The sequence below is a fragment of the Cucurbita moschata genome, unplaced genomic scaffold, assembly GCF_002738365.1.
Source record: "Cucurbita moschata cultivar Rifu unplaced genomic scaffold, Cmos_1.0 Cmo_Scf00007, whole genome shotgun sequence".
Classification (NCBI taxonomy): Eukaryota; Viridiplantae; Streptophyta; class Magnoliopsida; order Cucurbitales; family Cucurbitaceae; genus Cucurbita; species Cucurbita moschata.
In genome coordinates, this window is record NW_019268523.1 from 941,227 (window position 1) to 964,470 (window position 23,244).

General features: G+C 36.3%; 5 protein-coding genes across 8 annotated transcripts in view; 2 read left to right on the top strand and 3 right to left on the bottom strand.

The window, feature by feature from the left end:
- LOC111445452 (protein SWEETIE) overlaps positions 1-4,068 on the bottom strand; it is a 36,188-nt gene extending 32,120 nt beyond the window's left edge. For all 3 annotated transcript variants that reach the window (XM_023083841.1, XM_023083842.1, XM_023083840.1), the window contains exons 1-4: positions 3,721-4,068; positions 2,341-2,548; positions 1,507-1,613; positions 435-671 (exon numbers count right to left, since the gene is read on the bottom strand). In XM_023083841.1, the coding sequence (XP_022939609.1) occupies positions 435-671; positions 1,507-1,613; positions 2,341-2,548; positions 3,721-3,885 (717 nt within the window). In that variant the 5' untranslated portion in view covers positions 3,886-4,068. The remainder of the gene's footprint in view (positions 1-434; positions 672-1,506; positions 1,614-2,340; positions 2,549-3,720) is intronic.
- Positions 4,069-5,160: 1,092 nt separating this feature from the next.
- On the top strand, positions 5,161-11,933 carry LOC111445368 (T-complex protein 1 subunit zeta 1). Its single transcript, XM_023083706.1, has 15 exons — positions 5,161-5,416; positions 5,511-5,574; positions 5,887-6,022; positions 6,469-6,620; positions 6,712-6,759; positions 6,909-7,001; positions 8,240-8,346; positions 8,666-8,780; positions 8,864-8,950; positions 9,977-10,181; positions 10,273-10,367; positions 10,878-10,946; positions 11,036-11,143; positions 11,254-11,372; positions 11,558-11,933. Exons 1-15 carry the CDS (start codon positions 5,283-5,285, stop codon positions 11,631-11,633), a joined length of 1,608 nt encoding a protein of 535 aa, XP_022939474.1. The 5' UTR covers positions 5,161-5,282; the 3' UTR covers positions 11,634-11,933.
- Positions 11,934-12,139: 206 nt separating this feature from the next.
- On the bottom strand, positions 12,140-15,043 carry LOC111444640 (uncharacterized protein DDB_G0275933). Its single transcript, XM_023082605.1, has 3 exons — positions 14,807-15,043; positions 14,525-14,672; positions 12,140-12,608 (listed from the first exon to the last, which is right to left on the bottom strand). Exons 1-3 carry the CDS (start codon positions 14,859-14,861, stop codon positions 12,542-12,544), a joined length of 270 nt encoding a protein of 89 aa, XP_022938373.1. The 5' UTR covers positions 14,862-15,043; the 3' UTR covers positions 12,140-12,541.
- A 426-nt stretch (positions 15,044-15,469) lies between these two features.
- Positions 15,470-19,865, top strand: LOC111445329 (ultraviolet-B receptor UVR8-like). The gene is made up of 11 exons (XM_023083631.1): positions 15,470-15,616; positions 15,710-15,854; positions 15,953-16,063; positions 16,181-16,241; positions 16,551-16,669; positions 17,301-17,386; positions 17,500-17,701; positions 17,828-17,881; positions 18,205-18,318; positions 19,127-19,183; positions 19,465-19,865. Exons 1-11 carry the CDS (start codon positions 15,588-15,590, stop codon positions 19,645-19,647), a joined length of 1,161 nt encoding a protein of 386 aa, XP_022939399.1. The 5' UTR covers positions 15,470-15,587; the 3' UTR covers positions 19,648-19,865.
- A 99-nt stretch (positions 19,866-19,964) lies between these two features.
- On the bottom strand, positions 19,965-23,205 carry LOC111445330 (DNA-directed RNA polymerase II subunit 4-like). Of its 2 annotated transcripts, none has more exons than XM_023083633.1 (7): positions 23,074-23,205; positions 22,199-22,272; positions 21,289-21,397; positions 21,061-21,138; positions 20,663-20,696; positions 20,508-20,576; positions 19,965-20,233 (listed from the first exon to the last, which is right to left on the bottom strand). In XM_023083633.1, the coding sequence occupies exons 2-7, from the start codon at positions 22,245-22,247 to the stop codon at positions 20,156-20,158; spliced, it is 417 nt and encodes a 138-aa protein (XP_022939401.1). In that variant the 5' UTR covers positions 22,248-22,272; positions 23,074-23,205; the 3' UTR covers positions 19,965-20,155. The 2 variants fall into 2 exon arrangements, with proteins under 2 accessions (XP_022939401.1, XP_022939402.1); XM_023083634.1 differs by having other exon boundaries at positions 22,199-22,281.
- Between the last annotated feature and the right edge of the window lie 39 nt (positions 23,206-23,244).

Genomic DNA, 23,244 nt, shown 5'->3' on the forward strand with positions numbered 1-23,244 from the left:
TTTCAAAATTCTATTGTTGCTTTCTATCCAAATTATGTAAAGTACAGCTCTTATAGCATTCTTCCAATAATCCCAGATTTCCCTTTAAGCCACCTACCCAATAGATTCCCCAGGAGAACTATCTATAGCTCTGCACATCCAGCCAGGCATATACAAAAATATTGGATGATGTGTACCAGCTTGCTGCTGCTAACGAGCATCCAGAACAATTTTATCTGATAATTGAAGGAATTTGATCTTCTTGAATATTATCGGAAACTAAAATCACTAAAAATGAGGACTACTTGTATCTAGACATATATAACACAGCCATGGAGTTCCTCTATTGTTTCAGAAACAACGATATTGCTGTTGTGGTAATCAGTAAAAACCCAAAAAAAAGAAAACAAACAAACAAACAAACAAACATATCACGACAAGAATAAAATGGCTACCTTTACACAAAAGGAGGCTGAATTATCAAGTTCTCCAACCCCTAACCCAGGTCCTCCAATGTTGGCAAATGCCTTTAGACATCTTGCAGCTGCTATTCTAACAATGAATGATTTATCACCAATGCCCACACGAGTAATCAGACGAAATGCTTCAGTATATGCTGAAGCAGCTGCAGAACCCCCCGATCCTTTTAAAGCACTCTGAAGCAAGCGCAGAGCTTCTTGTCTCACAAAATCCTAATATTTGGAACACAAATAATCCTTAAACAATAAATAATTAAATATAAATAAGACGAGAGATACTTCAAATAAAACCAAACAATTTTTTAGCTTTCATTTGAAACGAACAAAACGATAGCCTCACAACTCACATAGTCCAAAATAAACAAAGAAAGAGTGTGATACTAGGACTATAATTCGATAGTCAATGAAAGTGAACAAATTTATTCCAAAAAACTACTAAAAACAGGCTCCTTTGTGCCTTCCAATTCAACCTAAACAAAAATTTAAAATGGCAGTTGAAAACAATAGATACAAATAGAACGGTTGTCAGTGTTATAACTAATTAAAGGAAGAACCCCAAAATTGAGGAAACCCCCAATTGCTACTCCTTAAACACCGTAGCCTTGCATGGAACTTCTTTTTGTACATTGGTCTGGACACACTAGGACGGTTTTCTGTCTAAATGAAGGAACAACCCCAAAATTGAGGCAACCCTCAATTATTACTCCTTAATTGCTTAATGAAGGAAGACAGAAACATTATTAATATTATGGTGTGTCCAGACCAATGTAATCCCAAGAGAAGTTCCTTGGAAGGCTACGGTGTTTAAGCATGTGCCCAACAAAAATACATCACCTAACAGCTTCAACTCAAAAGAAATCAATGATTTTATGTGGGGAAAAAATTACTCGAAACAAGTACTCACACATCCCCCTACCTCCNCCCCCCCCCCCCCCCCAAAAAAAAAAGTTCACAAAACAGGATCGCCATACTGATAAGTGCAAGTTTGTAAGAATGTACTAGAAAAATATCATGTTAAAGAAAGGTGACAATGGGATTTAATGGGAACCTCATTAAATCTGATAAGCTTTGCAGCAATAATAGTCGTCTCAAGCAAACCAGAAGTGATTTTTCTCCCAAAGTGCTGATATAATTCTCCCAAGCACTGGGCAATGCCTATGAAGGTCAGATATAATAAAGATGACATGTTAGTAAAAGAAAAAGTTACAAATTTCTAAAGATGTGAAGCATAAATCTGGTACAGCTTAAAAAACCTAGTGGTATTCCCATGGAAAGCTTTCAAGCACAAGAATAAAGGAAGGCCCAAATCCATGAAGAAATTTGCTATTATGAGTACTCTAAAATACAAATTTTTATAAGAAATGAGAATTCAAGCAAATATATCTTTCTGAGAATAAATAAATACCAAAATAAAAGGAAATACGAGATTAACAGATCAAAATTTCAAAGAATGTCTAATTATATCAATTTGTTCTCTTCAGCAGAGATGGATGCCAATAAAATAAGGTAGTCTGAAGATGGTTAGGTCAATCCGCATTTTTTTCCTTTAAAATAAACATTTTATTAAAAAAAACAAACAAACAAAACAAACAAAGCTTTCATCAAAAAGTTAAAATTTTATATGGCTTCAACTGGAAAAAAAATATATATATAGCATAAAACTACTCTCAACAGAAAACACAGATTGTAGGACATTCACCCTTTCAAAAAGCAAGAAAACATACACATTTCAACGAAGAATATGTAATTAAGGGGAAAGTTTCTCCTCTTATATTATGAACACATTTCAATATAAAACATACACATTCCAGCATGTGCATGTGAAACACACTCCTAACTGCGATTATCTAAGATTAATCAAGTTCAAGCTTCCGTAACAAACCAGCGATCTTATGAGGCTCATTCCTTTTCCCATCAGACAGAAACCCTTGAAGACTACTAACTCGTGAATATACTGAAATTGTATCTCCCTTGGATATAATTCTTGCCATTACTACTGACGCAAGATGACGCACCGGTCGTCTGGCACCAAGAATGAGCAGAGAATAGAGTGCTTCCTCGCATTTTCTTTGCCACAAAAGTATAGATTCCTGAAATTTGCAATGTTCATTTCAAACATTTAATAAATTTAATTAAATATTGAAATGTTCGCATTGCCAGAAAATGAATAAACTAAAAAACTCCAGACAGCATTTAATTTTGAAATGTTAGCATACGACTTGACAGAGACATGAAAAAAATTTGAATAGTGTCATTTCTAGTTAAAGAAGATACTGTTATGTTAGCATATGACTAGACAGAGACATTAAAACTGTTTGAACAGTGTCCTTTCCAGCAAGGAAGATAGTATAGATACGAAAGCACTGTTATGTTAACTACGGAAAAACTCATTTTCAGTGGATCTTCTTGTATCAATAGATTGGAAATGATGAACTAAACTTAATTGAATCGGTGCTATTGGAGGAATTTATTCGGCCTGTTTCAAAGAGGTAGTTCAGTGCGCTTAAGTTAATTTTACCGCTTAATTATCCACCAAACTTACATTCTTTGGAACTTTAATTGAAAGCAAAAGCAGATTGTTAGGATATTATTTACCATGTTTTTTCTCTCATTTTCTTCATTGCATCTTTTACACATTAAGCATTCCTTTTCTGTTACTTCTTCTTTAAATATTTATGAAGGTGAGCATTGCTCTCATTTTGTGTGATTGTCTCCTTTGTTCTTACCAGTCATACATAGAACAGTGCTATAAGCTCTTTCTAATCTCTTTTAATGGTGTCAAGCTCAAGCAAGTCCGGTGACGATGACCTCCAACTGGTGACAACCTTATCTTCATCTACCACCGTTGTTACTCAGATTATACCTCCCAAAAGCTTCCCAAACCTTTCAACCCGTGGGCAGAGATTTCACAGCCCCATGGCCCCATAGACACGGAGGGAAACTAGAACTTCATAGCCCCATAGACACGGAGGGAAATTAGAACTTCATAGCCCCATAGCCAATGAAGACAGAGATTTCAACCCGTGGCAAGACCGAATGGATAATGAAAAAAGCAGAAGCATGTTACAATGAAACTGACTGCGCATAATAATTCCATTTCTGATGTCAAATGTATTGAGATCCACATAATATCGCAGAATTCAATGTCTTCTCTTATTGACATAAAAGTTGGCAGCTCAAAACCAATAAAATATATTCGAAAGACAACGAGATGGATGATAATGAACTCAAAATGAAAAGCAGCGAAATAAATAGAGTGAACCTTGGGCTCTTCGTCAATGGCGGAAATGAGATCGGAAAGAAGGTCGAAGCAGAGAAGGGGCTCCGGAGGCTGTTGAGCAGCGGAGGCGACTATGGATTCGAGCTGAGCTACCAAGACACCAAAACGAGAGAGCGGCACATTCTCTCTCACGTAGGTCTTCACCATTGTAGAATGTGAGCTGAAAATCGGTAAGAAGTGAGCTGCTCCAGTGTGCAGAGTTGCAGTTCTATATCGATTGAAACCGGTGAATCAAAGTCCAGTCTGAATCATGTCAATACCATTTGAAGCTGGATCGTTCGGAGATCGCCCTCTGTCTTTTCCTTATTTCTCTTTTACTTTTTTATTTTCGGTAATTCGGGTTCATACTCATCAAATTCGTTAAAATGTCCTGCTTTTGGATTTTTAACTCTATACCCTCCCTTCTCTAATGAATTGGAACCCTAACAATCTAACGCTTTCAAATGTCTTCAAGGGTAATTTCGTCAAATAATTACTACTTATACCTAAATTCCAGGTTCTGGCATTTAATCCAATGCCTTGCTTTCTTTTTGCCCCGTTACAATTCCTTACTGAAATTACAAATTTAGTCCTCGTCAAATTAAATTTAAATTTCATATTTCAAATAACTAAAACGCGTCAACTTTAGTTGGTGGGTATGTTCGTATTAATAAGTCCTTAAATATTAAAATTTGTCTAATAAATCTCTAAATTTTATATTTCATATTTATTTATTTTGTTATCTAATTAATTAATTTTCGGTGATCTCGATAACCTCTTAACATTTTAGTTTTGTACGAGTACGAGGACAATTGTGACTTTTTTTTCTACTTGTTTATTGCGATCGAGCAAAATAAACGTGTCTACTTGAACATGCCTCCAAGTAAATTTAGTCGATTTATGTTCTATAGAATATTGATGTATTACCGTGTATATAACAAAGTTGTACCGACATGTCAAATCACTTGTTCGAGCGTGGTACTATGTCTAATGCACTTTGATGCTCAAATTAGTATTAGACTGAAGGTATGTGGTATGAATATGTCGTGGATAGCATACTCGATCAGAAAAATTGACCATTTTATTTATATATTTTTTACATACGTGTTAGGACCGTATACTATCGACTCACCAAATCGAGCATGACAAAACCCTTTATACGCCATTTTTTGGCTTTGGGGCTCGTTGGGCGTGGATTACTATCGGGCCACGAGTTATCTCGGGCTACTCTAACGTAATTAACTAATTAGGAACTTAAAAAATATAAGAGGCGATATAATTTTAAACATTAAAAACAAAACAATTTAAAGATACATACGAAGTGAAAATAATCGATGGTTAATGAAAAATAGCCTTCAAACTTACTATTTTGAAGAATAGTCTTGAAAGTTGGATCTAAAGAAATTTGGATTTATATACCCAATCATTACTCGGCTACGGAGTGCCCTAAAACCCTTTCGCCCCGCGGTTGCTTGCCGTAGTTTATTAGTTTCCCTCCTAAACCATTTCTACCTCACTCTGTTGTTCTCTGCTTCTCCTCCTTCACTCACGCAAGTAACAGAAAGATGTCGCTTAGAGTACTCAACCCAAATGCAGAGGTTCTCAACAAATCCGCCGCTCTGCATATGAATATCAACGCCGCGAAGGGCCTTCAAGACGTCCTCAAGAGCAATCTCGGTCCTAAAGGAACCATCAAAATGTATGACGTTATTTTCGATCTTCGTCATTTTCGCTTTTGAAATCTGCTTCCATGCTTCCCTTTCTCATATTTGTGCTCGTATCTACCCGACCAGGCTTGTGGGTGGTGCCGGAGATATCAAGCTCACCAAAGATGGCAACACTTTGCTTAAAGAAATGGTCGGCTCTCTGCCCTAAACCCTTTACTTATCTTAGATCTCCTATCTCTACTGTTTTTCCGCGCATGTATTGAACCGGACATGTTATTATTGATTTTTCTCCATCGGGGTCTGCATAAATGCGAAATAACGCCTAAATTGCTGGTTTGTCGATATGGATGCTCACTTTCTAACATGCCCCTTATATCATTTTAATTACGTAAGCCCGTTGAAAAAGAACTATTGGAAAATCTTCACAACCATTCATCTACAAGACATTTATTTCAAAAGGAGGATTAAATGTGCTGTCCATACTTGTTTTATATGGTTGCAGCAAATTCAAAATCCCACAGCAATCATGATAGCACGAACCGCTGTTGCACAAGACGACACTAGTGGAGATGGCACTACTTCTACCGTGATTTTTATAGGCGAGCTTATGAAACAGTCCGAACGTTATATTGATGAAGGTTGGTACTCCGATCTTACTGGTACCGTTCTTTGCAACTATGTGTTGTAGAATGTCAAAGTTCTCCGTGGGAATATGTCTTGATACTTCTGAAACAGTTGCGTGAATGACGAAATTATAGTAGTCATCCTCAATGCAAGCCTCAATGTGGTGAAAAATTTAGCTAGAAATACTTTGTCATTGGATAACTGTGTATAGCATAAATAGCTGAAAGTCTGCCACATATTTAAAATGGATTTGTCATCTTGCAATTATTGATGAAAATTTGCCATATTAAGATTCTATGACATGTCTCTTTATCACGTTATTTGAAGCAGAAACCTTTTAATATCGGGAATTAGGCTTCTTAGCATCTTATAGAACTATTTGGCACAGGATTGGTTGATATTCTCTAATGGTTGTGTATTGTTGGTATTTTTTTCCTAATGGGGTTTATTCATGATCCAGGCATGCATCCACGTGTCCTGGTTGATGGTTTTGAGATTGCCAAAAGAGCAACTCTTCAATTTCTTGAAAAATTTAAGACTCCTATTGTGGTTGGTGACGAGCCAGACAAAGAAATTCTGAAAATGGTAGCAAGGACGACACTCAGAACAAAGGTTATTTGATGGACTTTTTCTCTTGCTGAGTAATTTTGTGTTGACATTTTAGCTGTCTCATATCTTTCCAATGGGTCAATCTCTTGTACAGCTGTATGAATCATTGGCAGATCAATTGACTGACATAGTTGTTAATGCGGTGAGTACTAATCTATTAGTGATCACAAACATATATGCTCTGAGTTCAGATTGAAAGTTCTAAATCTTATTTACATTGTGATCAACAGTCTACAATAGACGATTGCTTGTACCTTTTTTGGCTAATGGTTTGTGTTTGAGTTGTTGCAGGTGCTCTGCATTCGTAAACCAGAAGAAGCCATTGATTTGTTTATGGTGGAAATCATGCACATGCGTCATAAGTTTGATGTTGACACTCGCTTGGTATGTATTAAGATTCTATGACAACTTTTGGCCGATAGATATTTGATTAAATATCCCAAAAGGATGCCGGATGACAAAATATCTTTGCAATCCAATAACCAAAGAGATCTCCAATTGGCATTAACAGGAAAATAGAGTAATTACAGAATTTGTAGCTAGAGAACTTCATCTTAGCAATGACGAAGTTTAGGATCTTATTTACATCTGTACTCTTTCCAAAATTCTACTGAGAGGTTTGGTTTTAAGAAAACAATTAAGATTGAACACTAAAAGGTAAGGAAATAATGTAAACCTTGCTTTCTAGCGTGTTGCTGGTAGTGCTACCTGTGATACGTTGAAAGTTGCTTTACATTTTAACAAAAGCTAAACTATATTCAGCCTGCCATGGAAAATGATAGTCGTGTAATTTTATGGAAAAAAAAAAACAGTTCAATTTTGTCTTTACATCCACTGTTTTGTTGCTTTGTTGCTTTGTTGCTTTGTTGCTTTGTTGCAGAGTGATCTATTGTCATGGAAACAACGTTCCGTTTCTGAAAATGTTCTTCATAGTTCTGTTCATTAGTCATTTCATGTTTTTTCTTTGTTTTTCCATTTTGCTATTCTGAGTGGGTTTTTTCTTTTGAAGAGTAATTTCGTAATACTACGAAACTGTTTTTAGGAAAAGAAAAAAAAAAGGTCTGCGCACATATTTTCATCCCGGTTTTCTTTCTACATTCTTTAGTATGTCTCTCTTTCTCTAATGAAGTTGCATTTTCTTCTTCTTCTTCCTTATTTTTCTGTGATAAGAGCATTTGTAATTTTGAATAAGTAGCCTTGTCTAAAGAACATCTATACTTCTGAAATGAAAGAGCATTTATATTTTTCTTTTTCATGTTTATTTTGTGGCCTTAGTTTTATTGATGCTTTTGTCTTCTTTCATTTTGTCTCATCGAAAGTGTGTTTCATTATCAAGATTTCTTTTTCCATGTATCAATTTATTTTAATGGAAGAGTAGAGATTGATTTTGCCTTAATTTTCTTGATGCTTCTAGTTGGTAGTTTTTCGGCTGAAGATTTCTGCAATTATTCTGTTTTATTCTAGTTAATTCAAGAGTTTTTTTCCCTCTATTTTCTTCCTTATCTCATTTTCTTGCATAATAGGTAGTTTTCTCGTCTTATCTTATCAATTGTTTTTTCTTCTTTCGTTAATTTTTTTATTAATACTTATCGTTTTTGATGTCTTGAATCATCAATCACTAGGTTGAAGGCCTTGTTCTTGATCATGGTTCTAGACATCCCGATATGAAACGGAGAGCTGAGAATTGTTATATTTTAACCAGCAATGTGTCTCTGGAATATGACAAAAGGTATTGATGAGCCTTTCTTTGATTTAGTATCAACATGGATAGATAATTGTATTGATGAGCCTTTCTTTGATTTAGTCTCAACATGGATAGATAATTATGTTTCTTGTAATGTTGTATCTTGGTTTTGTGTTGTTCCTGCTTTCTTAAATGCAGAATCAATGCATGCATGTATATCGCTACCCCAGCCTGATCTAATATGGCATTAATGAGTTGAATTAGTCTAGTTATCCTGAATATAAAATGTGGATCATATTCATTTATAGACGTATATCATTATAATGTATTGTGAACATTTAAAAATTGATGGCTTTCCTCTCAGTGAAATAAATGCTGGATTTTTCTACTCTAATGCGGAACAGAGGGAAGCAATGGTTGCTGCTGAAAGGCGTCAGGTTGATGAAAGAGTTCAGAAAATCATTGAATTGAAAAACAAGGTAAGGGTGTTAGGGTCATGCATGTTAGGTATTAAAACTATCTGCATTTCTTAATTGTTGTCTTGTATTCTCATCATATGCAGGTTTGTGCGGGTAATGACAAGAACTTTGTTGTCATAAACCAAAAAGGAATTGATCCCCCATCTTTGGATATGCTCGCAAGGGAAGGGGTGAGGCCGTATTTCTTGAAGTTATCATACTCATTTTTTTTTTCCTTCCCTTGATCACGACATTCCGTTTACAAGTGATGCTTAAGCCTCATCATGAAAAGACTTATTTTAGCAACCTTGTAAGACTGACAAAACTTTAAAGCCAATTCCGTTATCATAACTAATGAAAATGTTTTGTAAAAAAATCTTTGCCCATCATTCTGATCAAATCCATTAGTGTGTAGCCGAGTAAACACAATTCTTTTAAAGCTTAACAAGAGTCCAATGAGTATCAAAAGATGTATCTAGAAGCAATATGGTTTGAATTATAATTATGTTGTTTTTTAGCGATGATGGATTCTTACAAATTTGATTTTGAAATCTGTTTCTCAAGCGACATCCAAATATTTGGAAAAATATTCCTGCGATTTTGGATTTTCTTCAAAACTGTTAATGTGAGATAGTATCATTAGAAGCATGTTATCAACTTCTTCAACTTATCATAAATACAATGTTTTTAGTCCTCCATCTCATAATATATTTAAACATTACTGAATTCTTTTTTATTTTATTTGAAATGATTGAGATGTACATACAGATTTGAATGTCTGGTTTTTGTTCGGTAAGAAACAAAGTTTTTATGGAGAGAAGTGTAAGAATATACGAGGGCATACAAAAAATAATTCTGAACCTAGCTAAAGGGAGACCCAAAACACACCTACAAAAATGGGCTCCAATCCAATGATATTTGAATGTTTTTATGAGTCATATATTTTTATAAATGTATCCTTATCTTTCCTGTGTCAATACTAAGTTGCTAAGAATAACATATTGCCACGTTCTTTTCTAGTACACTTCTCATTTCTTATAAGTTCTTTTTTTCTATGTAATATATGTTATTTTATTTGATGTATTACAAATGTCGGTATGGTTAATAACCATTATGATTTGTATGATTTGAGCAAGGGAGCATGAAACCTTGGTCAATTGCCATTTATTTGTCAATTTATATTCATTTGTTTCATACTTGTTATGGAGCTCCTGTAGATAATTGCCCTTCGTAGAGCCAAGAGGAGAAATATGGAAAGGTTGGTTTTGGCCTGTGGAGGAGAGGCTATAAATTCTGTTGAAAATCTTACTCCTGATTGCCTTGGATGGGCTGGACTGGTCTATGAACATGTGCTTGGGGAAGATAAATATACATTTGTGGAAAATGTGAAAAATCCTCATTCTTGTACAATCTTGATCAAGGGTACTTCATTGCAACCTCAATCTTCATTCATGTTCAATCTTGTTAATCAATTATATTTCCTTTTTTCTCATTGGAATCCGTGATGGTGCAGGACCTAATGACCATACTATTGCTCAAATTAAGGATGCTGTCCGTGATGGTCTTAGAGCAGTTAAAAACACCATTGAAGATGAATCCGTTGTCATGGTAAGCTTCTTATATTTTCCGGCTACTGTCAGACGTGCAGATGAATTAATGAAACTCCTTGTATCAAGTAGAATTAAAATATCAAGACAATGATCACGAAAGCAGCAAGCATCCTGAATGCAAGTTAAGGGAGCAAATAAATTATATCTACAGTGTACGATTGGTCTATTGCTCTCTGTAACTTCGCGTCTGGATGGAAGAACTAATATTGAGCATTTGGCATTCTAGTTCCTACATTCGGATATTCACATTATTTCTTAAACAAAGTAAAAAAATATTAAAATTTTATTTTCTTCTCTTCCTCCCTATTTGTTATTAGGTTATCAGCAGTTATAGTCTTGCAGCTTCAATTACGATATATTGCATTGCAATTTGTTTTGCTTCTTGACCCTATGAATGAAAGAGAGGAGACAAGTTTGGATGCTTATAGCCAGGAAATAGCGTCTCGTTAGACCATCCTTATTACTCGAGATTTTCTTGGTCTTAAGAAATGACTGGTGGAATTTTCAGGGTGCCGGATCCTTTGAAGTTGCTGCAAGACAATATCTGATAAATGAAGTGAAGAAAACAGTTCAAGGAGTAAGTCTCCTTAGAAGTATTCTTCAGTATCCTTTTGCATACTTTTCATGTACCCAATCTTATTTTGACCTTCTCAACCTTTATTACAGCGTGCTCAACTTGGCGTTGAAGCTTTTGCTGATGCCCTTCTTGTGGTTCCCAAGACACTTGCTGAAAACTCTGGGCTCGACACACAGGATGTGCTCATTGCTCTTAAGGTATAGTCCTTTAAACTCCTACTGTGCTTTGTCATATAATTCCAACGTTTCCCTCCTTTATGAGAGGCAGTTATAAGTATGCTGAACTCGTTCTTCCCATTTGAAATCAGGGGGCACATGACCGGGGCACTATTGTAGGGCTAAACCAGCATACAGGAGAACCGATTGACCCCCAAATGGAGGGTATCTTTGACAACTACTCAGTGAAACGCCAAATTATCAATTCTGGGTACATGGCTCGATTGTCGCCCCATTTTACATCCTCATATAGCCTTTCTTTGCCGAAGTTCTTGTCATGCTCTTGATCTTTAACAAATGTCTTATAGAAGTAGTCAAATTTATAACTTTCTAGTCTTCGATATTAAATCATCATAAAGTTGGGGTACTGATTTGGTTACTCATAACTTTTTGCAGGCCTGTAATTGCATCACAGTTGCTATTGGTGGACGAGGTAATTCGTGCTGGCCGCAATATGCGGAAACCTACTTAGGAAGCGTTAACATGTAATTTTTAGCCGGTTTTGATGATCTGCTAGAGTGAGTTTTGTGCTACTTTCTTGTACAAGTTCCTACTGTTTTGATCTGTTGGGAAGCATTTGCTCCCATCACTGTAGAACTTTCTTTATCCTTTTTTCTCAAGAATGAAAAATACAAAAAAAAAAAAAGTAGAGAAACCCCTTCCCTATATTTTTTTTTGGAGGTGTTTATTAAATTAGGCAACAGATTCGGTTCAATTGATGGTTTGATTCAAGTACAAGGGAGTTTTATGCAATATCTTCGAATTATGCTTATTATTGTTGAGTTCACAGCTTTTCCCTCATGTCTCTCCAGATATATTCTTTTCTACAATTTACCTGAGGTTGGAACCCCATCTTTGTGTTACATATTCAATCAGAGAATTCTCTCTTAAACTTTTTAATTCACAATAGAGAACATGTTTCATGACATATGTTAAACATAAGGTCAAATAATAAAAAATTTGGAGATTAAAACAATAATAAAATCTTGAACTTCATGATTTATTGCTCATCTCGTTTTACACTCCAAGCAAGGCAAGAAGGATGGAATCCATAAATCAGATAATGGCTCCCTAAAATCTATGAACGAGGAGCCTTAATGGCAGATGGAACTCATTCCTGGTAAAGGTTTTTGACAAAGAAGAGTAGCTTCGAAATTTACACTATGATTAGAGATGAAAGATCATTCTTATCCAAATAAAATAGAATTCCTTTGCTTATCCAGATTACAAAATCCATAAAGCCTCAACTTTCGTTAAGTTCTTACTAATATATCAATGCTTCTAGTGACAAATTCAACATAGTATCGTCTGAAAGTTCACCTGAGATTGACCCATAACAGCACTCTTCAGTTTTCTCATTGAATGATGTTATGCTTTTCCTCACGGCTTCCCATCGTGTTGATGTGCATATTCCCGCTTCATCTCTTCCAACACGGTGTCGTTGGTGCTGGAAAACAAAACGAGAATAGATGTATTTAATTATTCTTAGACAAACTATGCATCGTTCTTTAAATTTACTACCGTTTTGGCTAATAATATTTGCCATTAGGAAGGAACGAAGAGAATTTACAAGAGAATGAAGCTCCTATATAAAACGGCAAATAGTTCTAAGAAAATCAATGATGTTGATTTTGTCAAAACCTGTTTATATATACATTCACCCCCTCACCCGTTAATCTCCATGGCAAGACGAGTTTCAAAATGAAAATTTTTTCTTCCGTTCATATTAGCTTCTCTTGCAGCTAAAATGATCAAGGATTACCTTTTAACATCTGACAATTTTTATTTTTATTGAAGGAGGCTTTGCCTAGAAGAATGGTATCGTTCGCAGACACTCGTATTTCTGGAGTGAGCAACATTCCTTTCTCCCTCGCTTGCGGACTTTTTTTCTATAGATAGAGAGTTAAGGGGGCGTAGCTTACTTAGCCTTCTCCCTCTCTTCCTATTTGAATCTTATTAAAATCTTCTTCCAGAGAGAGTTTATTTATTCCAATCCTATATCATTTATTGATAAATAGGGCCGATAGCCACCTGACGAGAGAGGTCCTTAAGAATACCGTGGAGAGAATACTGTGGAGAGAGCAGAGGCTCTCCTCTTTCTTCTCACTAACGATCAGCATTTTTTATAATAGGGTATGAATCCTCTAATCAAATCGCCAATATTGATCAGACCACCTTAAATCGTGTAGTCCTAGATACTACTCTGACTCATTACCTGCCGTCACACCTGCCTCAATACTCTATTCAAGATCCTCTCACATTAAAGTCAATGCTGGGTTCTTCCTTTTGATGCCGAGTCCGCTTGGTTGCATTCACTCAAGCTACTCAATAAGCATCTTCTTTGCCCATAGGTGGCTTAGCCTAAAAGCTCATTCTCCCAACAAACTCTTGATCATGCACGTTGTATGTTCATGCACTCTTTTTTACTCTATGCACCGATACCCGGCTTGGGCTTAGGGTTTTCATCTTGCCCTACTCAAGAACTAACACGATTCTTGATCAGAATCGACAATATTGAGTGTTTACAAAGGCATTACAGGGTTCATTAAATAGAAGTCCGAGAGAAATAACAGGCCAACTAACCTTCTAGCAACAAAACTACATATAGTTCAACAACGATACGGCAGAGATGACTAACAACCTGAACAAGGAAAAGGCCATTGCATTGCACCATAGCGTGGCTCACTCTATAAGTCTTAACACCCAAGATGAATCTTGTTTCTCTGGTAGGCTAAGATTTGTTTTAATGTTTTTGTGTTAAACGTCACTTAATGGTGACTCCTGTGCCATAATACGCTCCATAGGTGACTCAAGGCATGTAGATGATGAATATGCCCGTCCCCACTGAGAATGCATTCTAGGGCAAATCCTTAATCACATCTATAAACATGAAAAGTGGTAAGTGGTAACTTGTGAGATCCCATGTTGGTTGGAGAGGGGGAACGAATCATTCTTTATAAGAGTGTGGAAACTTCTCCCTAGCAGACACGTTTTAAAAACCTTGAGGGTAAGCCTAAAAAGAAAAGCCCGCCGAGGACAATATCTAATGGCGGTGGAGTTACATAAGCACTATGTAGTTATTCATCCCCATAGAAGTCAAGTCACATGTTTGGCCATATGACTCCAGCTCTTGACTTACTTTCATGTGTCACTAACATGTCCCTAAAATCAAACTCGATCCATGCTTGATTTTCCACAAATCAAACCCAGCATCTAAAGCTACTATCACTGAAACCCTCAATTAAAAGGACAACGATGTATCTTATCAATTCAACTAAATATGATGATTGATGCACGAGGAACAACGATAAAGCACATTATGATCTACAGAAGAGAAACCAAACAAAACAATCAGAGACTCACTATTGGTGAAGGCAATTGTTCAATTCTTTAGCTTGATTGCGACACTTGAAAACGACGGATAACGTTCTGCCATAGGCGCATTCAGCATATTTCGAAGCGTAATGATCGCATTCCTTCATCGCCTTCTGCTTCATTTTGCTGCGCAAAGCTGGAAATGGAGAAATAACCAACACCAGATTTCGATAAGTTCTCTAGACTCAAAAATTAAATTGACCCATCATTTTCGTCAACAATCAAAAGCAGATTAAGGATGAAGAGGACGATAAGAGCATTTGATAATACCTTCCTCTACTTTCTTCTTCACATGATTCTCTCGAGCTTCCTGAATGTAACCCATTTCAGAGAGCAGTAGGAGAACAGGAAGTAGCCGTCAAAATGCCTTCAGTTTCGTCGAAAGCAGGACGTTCGAACTTCGAAGCCAACTCCGGCGGTATCAATTCCACTCCCCAATTTTAACATCTTTTTTCCATTTAATCCAAACCCTAAATCTTAAATTTTTTATTCACATTCCATTTTTGTTGAAATTACTTGAATTGGCTTTTAATAATTCAGCTAAACTAAAAGTACTCCATATTTTAATTTATTTAAATACACATAATACTCACTCATGAAAATTAAAGTTTATAATTTCATAATTTCATATAAATATGAATTTATAATAACGTGACACAAATTTAAGAGTATTAATCATCTTTAAATTTTTTTTTAATATTTTTAAAAGTTAAAAACGAATATTTTTTAAAAAGTTTCATCCAAAAAGTTATTTTTTAAATTAAAAAAAATATTTCTTAGACTTTATCGAGAGTCTAGAATTTTATCAAAAAAATTAAAATTTAAGATATTTATTATTATTAGTATTAGTATTATTTTGGATAAATACGAAGTTTATTTAGCTTTTCCATTTCATACTTGTCTTTTTTTTTTTTTTTTCGCAAAAGTTTTCTTTATTTTATTTGCATTTCTTTATTAGGTGAAGCACTGTTATGCTCGGATTTGTTTATAGTAATTAGCTGAAATTGCTAATTTGGGACGCCATTACTCGAGCTTTGTACCTTGCTTTTCAATGGCTGCCAACACTGCCATTGTTGCTTGGTCAGTAATCATGGTTGTTTCTAATTTTGTGGTTTAGCTGTCAACGATTGATAGCAACTGAATCGTTTGATCAAATTGTAAACGAATTGGCAGGGGTTCGGGAGAAGATGGGCAATTGGGATTGGGGAACAACGAAGAACGGGAATGGGTTTGCGCTATTAAAGCTCTCGAGTCTCAGAATGTCTGTTCCGTTGTTGCTGGTAGCCGAAATTCGCTCGCCATCTGCGAAGACGGCAAGGTCAGTTACAATTGATTCGAATCGCTCTGTTTAAGCTTCTGGTCTAGTTCGCTTCTCGTATTTCATACTTTTGGTTTAAATTTGTGGGGGATTTGTAGCTGTTTACATGGGGTTGGAATCAGAGAGGAACCCTAGGGCACCCAGCAGAAACCAAAGCTGAGAACGTTCCGAGCCAGGTGAAAGCTCTTGCTAATGTTAAGATTGTACAGGTAACCAATCTAAGTGTGGTGTTCTACATGTTGTTCTTAATTTTCGTGCTGAAAGCTTCTGTGTACTACTTGATTAGCGTTCTAGAGAAGGTTTCTGATGATGGGTCCTGATTTTAGGCGGCTATTGGTGGATGGCACTGTCTGGCTGTGGATGATCAAGGCCGAGCTTATGCCTGGGGTACTTAACTTCCTTTACAGTGCTAGTTATCAATGTCTTAAGAACGTCAAAGAGGCATCAAAGCTTTTTTTTATCTTGAGGAGGCAGGATTTAAGCCTCAATTGGGAGAGAGAACAAATATTAGGCCTTTGTATTGGGTTTTAACATTGCCTGAACTCTGTACTATCTTCATTTGTGCATGACAATATGAGTAACAACTGAGAGGATGGTTATTTGCAGCCGTTGAGGAACTTGTTTGGGGAAAGTTTTCCCGGCGCCTCATATTTGATCAAGTTAGGCAAGTAAGCATGTAAAGTTTGTATGGTGCAGGTGGCAATGAATATGGTCAATGTGGCGAAGAGCCTGAGAAGAAGGATGACACGGGTAGACGTCCGAGAAGAGATATAGCAATTCCTCAACGATGTGCTCCGAAGCTAATAGTTCGTCAGGTAATATATTTGTAAGCGTTTATTTTGGATTATGTGGGCATTGTTTGGTCCGAGTTAAGTGAAGACTGGCTACCTAATGATTTATACCCCACACTTTACCCAGCTACGTATAGATGTTATGCACAATACAGTTCGTTCTTACCGTGTAACACATATCACATACTATGCTATTGTAGCCCTTTCAACTAAGCATGTCTACTTGAATAAATGAACCTTTTGGTCCATAATCAAGAAAACATTTTTTCCCATGTTCGATAATTTATCAGATGAAATAATTCTTAAGAGTTATAGCTATTTGCAACGTTATCTTTAGTCTTATCTTGTATGAACATTCTAACCAAATGTCTGTGAGATCCCACGTCGGTTGGAGAGGGGAACGAAAGCATTCCTTATAAGGGTATGGGAACTTCTCCCTAACAGATGCATTTTAAAAACTTTGAGGGGAAGCCCGGAAAGGAATGCCTAAAGAGAACAATATCTACTAGCGGTGGGCTTAGGTTGTTACAACGTCACTTAAAGATTTGGTTTGATTCTGGCATGACCCATTTTAATCTCCTAGGGCTCTGATGGAAGATTGTTTCATGCTTGTCTCAAGTTGGTTGAGAAACATAATCTTTTTTGTTTGTCATAGGTTGCTGCAGGAGGTACACACTCTGTGGTACTTACACGTGAAGGACATCTATGGACATGGGGCCAACCATGGCCACCTGGAGATATGTACGGTCTCATAATTTCTAATTTTGATTTCACTGAACACTTCCATTTTCTATTACTTTGGTCTCTTTTCATTGTATGCAGTGATGGTAATATATTGAGAGTGTTGTTTGCAGAAAGCAAATTTCTGTTCCTGTACGAGTTCAAGGTCTCGATATGGTGAGGCTTATTGCAGTCGGGGCATTTCATAATTTAGCTCTCCAAGAAGATGGGACTTTATGGGCATGGGGTAATAATGAATATGGACAGCTTGGAACTGGTGATACACAACCAAGATCACAGCCAATTCCTGTCCAAGGCCTTTCTGGTCTTACTTTGGTTTGTGTTCTATGTTCCTTTTTTTTTTTGTCGTCTCAAAAAACATATTTTCTATGGTTAGCCATGAAAATGATAGCAGCTGATATGGCTCCCTTGCTAATTATTTTACCACATCTTAATCCAAAGGTTGACATTGCAGCTGGAGGATGGCATTCAACTGCTTTGACAGATAGCGGAGAGGTCGGTTCTCTCTCTCTCTCTCTCTCTCTCTCTCTCTCCATTAATAAAGCAATGAAACTTTATTCATTTTTGGCTTGTCATTGATTCTAGTACAAACTACAAACATGACATAATGTGTCCTTGTCTTGGTTGTGTTTTTTTCTTGAGATTTGAGAAGACGCAGAAGTTTTAGTTCATAGTTAAAGTAGCAGTGCTTATGTCTTCAATAAGCATGGTTTACAAGCTTCTGATCAAGTTCACTTATGAATTATGGAGTCGGTCTAAGATTGAATGACGCGTCCTCCATTGTCTATGTATGAGTAGTAAGCTTACTGCTGTTGCAGGTTTATGGATGGGGACGAGGAGAACATGGGAGACTTGGGTTTGGAGATAATGACAAGAGCAGCAAAATGGTTCCACAGAAGGTTCAACTTCTGTCTGGAGAGAACATTGTACAGGTATGAATCTTGCCACTTTTATACTTGTGCCCCACCTTTTTCTGCCTAAAGCTGAGAAGTGTCTTAAAAGGCCGGATGGATTCAGATTTTAGAAGGCAAATGTGACATTCCTTACAAGGGTGTAGAAACTTCTCTCGAGTAGACGCGTTTTAAAATTTTGAGAGGAAGCCCGAAAGGAAAAGCCTAAAAAGAACAATATTTGCTAGCGGTGGGTTTGGGCTATTACGACGGGCAGGTGTGTCAGCAAGGACGCTAGGCCCTTAGGGGGTGCATTGTGAGATCCCCACATTGGTTGGAGAGGGAAACGAAACATTCCTTATAAGGGTGTGGAAACCTCTCCCTAGCATATGCGTTTTCAAACCTTAAGGGGAAGCCCGAAAGGAAAAATCCAAAGATAACAGTATCTACTAGCGGTTGGCTTGGGCTGTTACAACAGCTGTAGTGGAAGTATGGGTATAATGTTGTAATGACAGGATATTTAGTTTGATGCATGAATGGGGAAACAAACATTTCCGTTTGATTTCATACATTCGAGTCTTCGACCATCTATAAGGTAATCCTTCATTGGTAAGCTGATATAGTTCTAGTTTGAAACGGATAATGGTATCTTCGAAAAACCTATCGAACAAATAGTTTCTTATTAATTAAAAGGGAGTATTTTAGATATAGTAGTTGAATGCTATGTTTCTATTTTGGAATTTAATCTCAGGACCATGCTGAGAATTAGGAATAAGAGTTTGAGCTGCAGTTTTTATTTCACAGAAGAAGAAATCTTTTGAATATGCCACTATCTCATTCGTTGGCACAGGTATCATGTGGAGGCACACACTCAGTTGCAGTAACAAGTGACGGCCGCATGTTTTCGGTTAGTCTTAATCAACAACCTTGTTTGAGACATCATCGTAGGATGAAACAGGCTGTGGATTTTTGTTTTTCTAATGTGTTTCATGAAGAATCATTATATTACTGTCTTATTATTTAAGTTTGGACGTTTTCTTGATTCATCAACTTTCAGCTTATTCTATGGTGTGGTGATGATCTAGAACGAAAATTGGAACTCGCATACCATCACACTATTCTAGATCATTGCCACACCCGTTAGAGGTCGTAACTTTCATTCAAAATTCTTGTTTATGTGTATGGCAGTTCGGGCGAGGTGACCATGGGCGGCTTGGGTATGGAAGGAAGGTAACAACTGGGCAACCAGAGGAAGTTCCCATTGACATTCCCCCTCCTCGTGGGGCTGAGAATGGTCGTTGGACAGCCAAACTTGTTGCCTGCGGCGGCCGCCATACATTAGCTCTGGTACAATGGAAACCTGACGATTAAGCAAAATAATTAACTGTTGTTAGATTCTTAAGATGATCATCTTCTTTCCTAAATAATTATGAGACAAGACGACATCCACTAGTTCTGGTTTTTGTCGAGTGCGTTGTTCTATCCAGTCTGTGTAGTAAGCTTCCATACATCAAATCCATGTACTAAAAAACCAACTTAATTATGAACAACTGAGGGTTTGATAGGAAATCTTGATACTTTCTGATGTCCATACCACTTTATTTAACTTATTTTTGAGATGAGAGATGGAAATAAGTTCAATCCATGTAGTTTTGGTTATATGGTTATCAGGTATCGGGTCTCTTAACTTCAAAAAATGTCTAATAGCATAGTCATCGAACAGAGTATTAGCAATCTATAAGCAATAAAATTGAACGTTTAGGTAAATGCCTAAAAACTTGTTATTAGACTCTGATTAGAAGGGTACAATTCTCTATTGTTTTAGGTGAGAAATGCCAAGGAATGGATTAACACATTGAACCCAGATTTAGAGAGCTAACTACTCGAACTTTTTGATTAATGAAAGATCGTTCAACATCTTCTCGATTGCTTCATCGTCATGTGCCCTTCCTTTAGTCTGCAACAAAAGCATTTATAAGCGACTCTGATCCATCTATAAACAATTTTTTTTCACTTTTTGGAAATGCCTATGAAATCTTTCACAAATTTAAAAAAATTACATCTTCAGTTTTAAAACTTTTTAGAGATCATTTAAAAGTCGATGCATGTTCGTTGTTGAAAGATAAACCCAACAGTAAACTTTCTAAAAGTTGGTACCTATTTGAGATTGGCAAAATACCAAAAAATAAACAACCATTTAATGAGGGCCTAAAAAGGGTGGCAAAAGGTACCTTCAATGATGGAACCATGGAAATAGCTTCCTCCACAGTTTCAGGGCAAAGGTTGCCAAGAACACAGAGCTGCAAATTTCAAGAGCGATGAGATAAACCTTCCCATAGAATAATAATCAGCAAGTTGATTAAACCATGTGAGTCAGTACACATACCTCAAACTCAGCCAACTGATACCTGCTTAGAATTCTATATGGTAGTAGTTAAGATTTAACCTCTTCGATGCGATTTTAAATGATGAACCCAAACTTTCGTTTGTAACTTACGTGATAAAAGTCATGAATGAAATATCAAAGTAGTGGATCATTTCAGATGGATACCTAGGAAACCTATAATATAGTATAGCTGCTGAGATATAATGAACTTTAGCTAATTTATTCACTATTTCCTAAATAACAGCTAACCAGAGAGTTCTTGGTCTAGCAAGAGAATTGCAGTTGTAAAGTCCTAGTTCAAAATGGGGTAAGTTATAGCATATCGTGGATATGCACTACCCATCCGTCCCACCATCCCACAAAATGTAAGATATTAACATGTACAGTTTAAAGGATACTCTCGGACTTGTCTAACAGCATCGGGGTTCTTATAGCGGCTGAACCGTTTCACATATTGCAGAGACTTTTCAAACACTCTGCAGAAGAAGACCAGAATTAAAAATCCCTCGTATTGTGTGGAAAGTTAGAATGAATATCATAATTTAGCTATATATTTCAGCTATTCCAGCAAGGAAGAGAAACTCTAAATTAACTTATGAAACAATAGAGAATAAACATAAACTCACTGAGAAACTTGATTGGTTGGATCCTCAGACATTTGTTGAAGCTGCTCATACTTGTGTTCAAGGATCAAAGAAACTTCACAATTCATTAAACACTTGGCTTTTAAGAACTCTGCAGGCAACCAACAGAAGTAGATGAAAATTATCACATTCTATATTTTTCCTTTTATGTACCTTATAACAAAGAGCGAAATAAATGCAAGGGAATGAAAAAGCTTAAGAGTACTCCCTAAAACAATTTCGATCGCAAGAGCTTAAATTCCGAATGGTTACTTATCCATAAAAACCAAAAAGATTTGGCTAGTCTAAAGCACCTTGCATTGTCATGGAAAAGCTTATAATAGTTATGTTTATGTGATTTTGCATAGATCACATATCTTCATCTAAAATTTCAGAAACCTTAGAACCATATAAGAGCTCGTGATTTCTTTGCTTATAATTGATGACTCCTTTTGAAGGCCCTTTTTTCTTTGCAAGTGCTCGTACATTACTTTATTTTGCTCAATGAACGCTCTGTTTCTTACCAAAAAAACAAAAGCAATTTCTTTACAATGCTATTCTACCCATGAAACTACTTTCAGGATTAATCAGTGTGTTTACATTCAATCCACATATTCAGTCCAAGCCATACGCACTGTAAAAAAAAAAAAAAAAAAAAAAAAAAAAAAAAATCACATTGGCTATTAGAAGGTTCAAAGAATGTGAAGGAAACGTATAATAAGGCATGGGGAACAACGTAATAAATTAAGCTTCTCAGTTTTGAAGCAAATTTAAAGATTAAATACATGAATTGCACATCAGATTCAAAATTTCAAATATACGAATGAAACACACATCGTTGAAAGACATTTGAGAGACATAAAATCTCATTGAATACTAAAAGAGTATCAAAGATTCATAGAAAGATCGGTACCATCCCCAATTTTAAGCTCTGCAGCATTTTCTTCCTCCTCTCCAGACATGCCTGAAGTTGAAGTTTTGGACTACCTACAAAATCTGGAAATGATTAGAGCAAGATCAAATTACAAAATTGATATTACAAAAGATCCCGTTGCGAAACTAGACTAATAAATCAAATCTCCATTCCACACAGCAAACTTCCTACCACATAGCCTGGCATCAGAAGTATAGTAAAAGAACGGAAAATTCAGAGTCAACAACTAACGATATATAAAATTGATAACCTTATGAAAGAAGACTCTGAATAAGGTATGGCACTAAAGATTCTTCAATTTACTTTTGAAGGATTTAGTCTATAACATATAGAAATTGTTTTCGTAATGTAAGTCATTAACGTTTCCCATTCCCCATGAAAACACTCACATAGATCACAATTCTATTAACGTTCCCCATCAATCAAACAAAGTTTTAAGGTTAGTAATACACTTCGCGAGCCTAGGAACATAAAATCTTCAATTCAAATTGCAAAAGCTCCATCCAACTTGTTCGAGGTTAATCTCGAATCTTTTCGAGGTGAATGACGGATAGATTTCAGATTTAAATGAAGCCCAAATCAACTTTCCATTAATCACGATAATCAGCAGCATTAGGGAACAGAGAGGGGCATTTGAGCCCTAACTAAATGCCTAAACACCAACATACCGATTAAAAAAAAAGAACAGAAAAACAAAAATTTCCAACTTTCAAAGAAGAACAGATTCGTAATCTTCGAAATCGGAGATGGAGATGAATACCAAATTCTACCAACGTCTGGAATTATAAAAATGCATGCATTAATAATCAGCTTGATGAGATTTCAAATAGAGAACGGCCTGAGAGAGGACGCACCACAAACACAGAGAGGGTTAGGGGCGAGATCCGGCGGCAATACGTGACGGCAAAATCAGAGAGGGCGGTTCTTCGTTTCCAACTCAGACGTTACTCAAAGAAGGCCCATTACTGTGAGGAAAATATATGTATATTTTGGGGAAAAATGGAGCCAAATATAGCAAATAAATT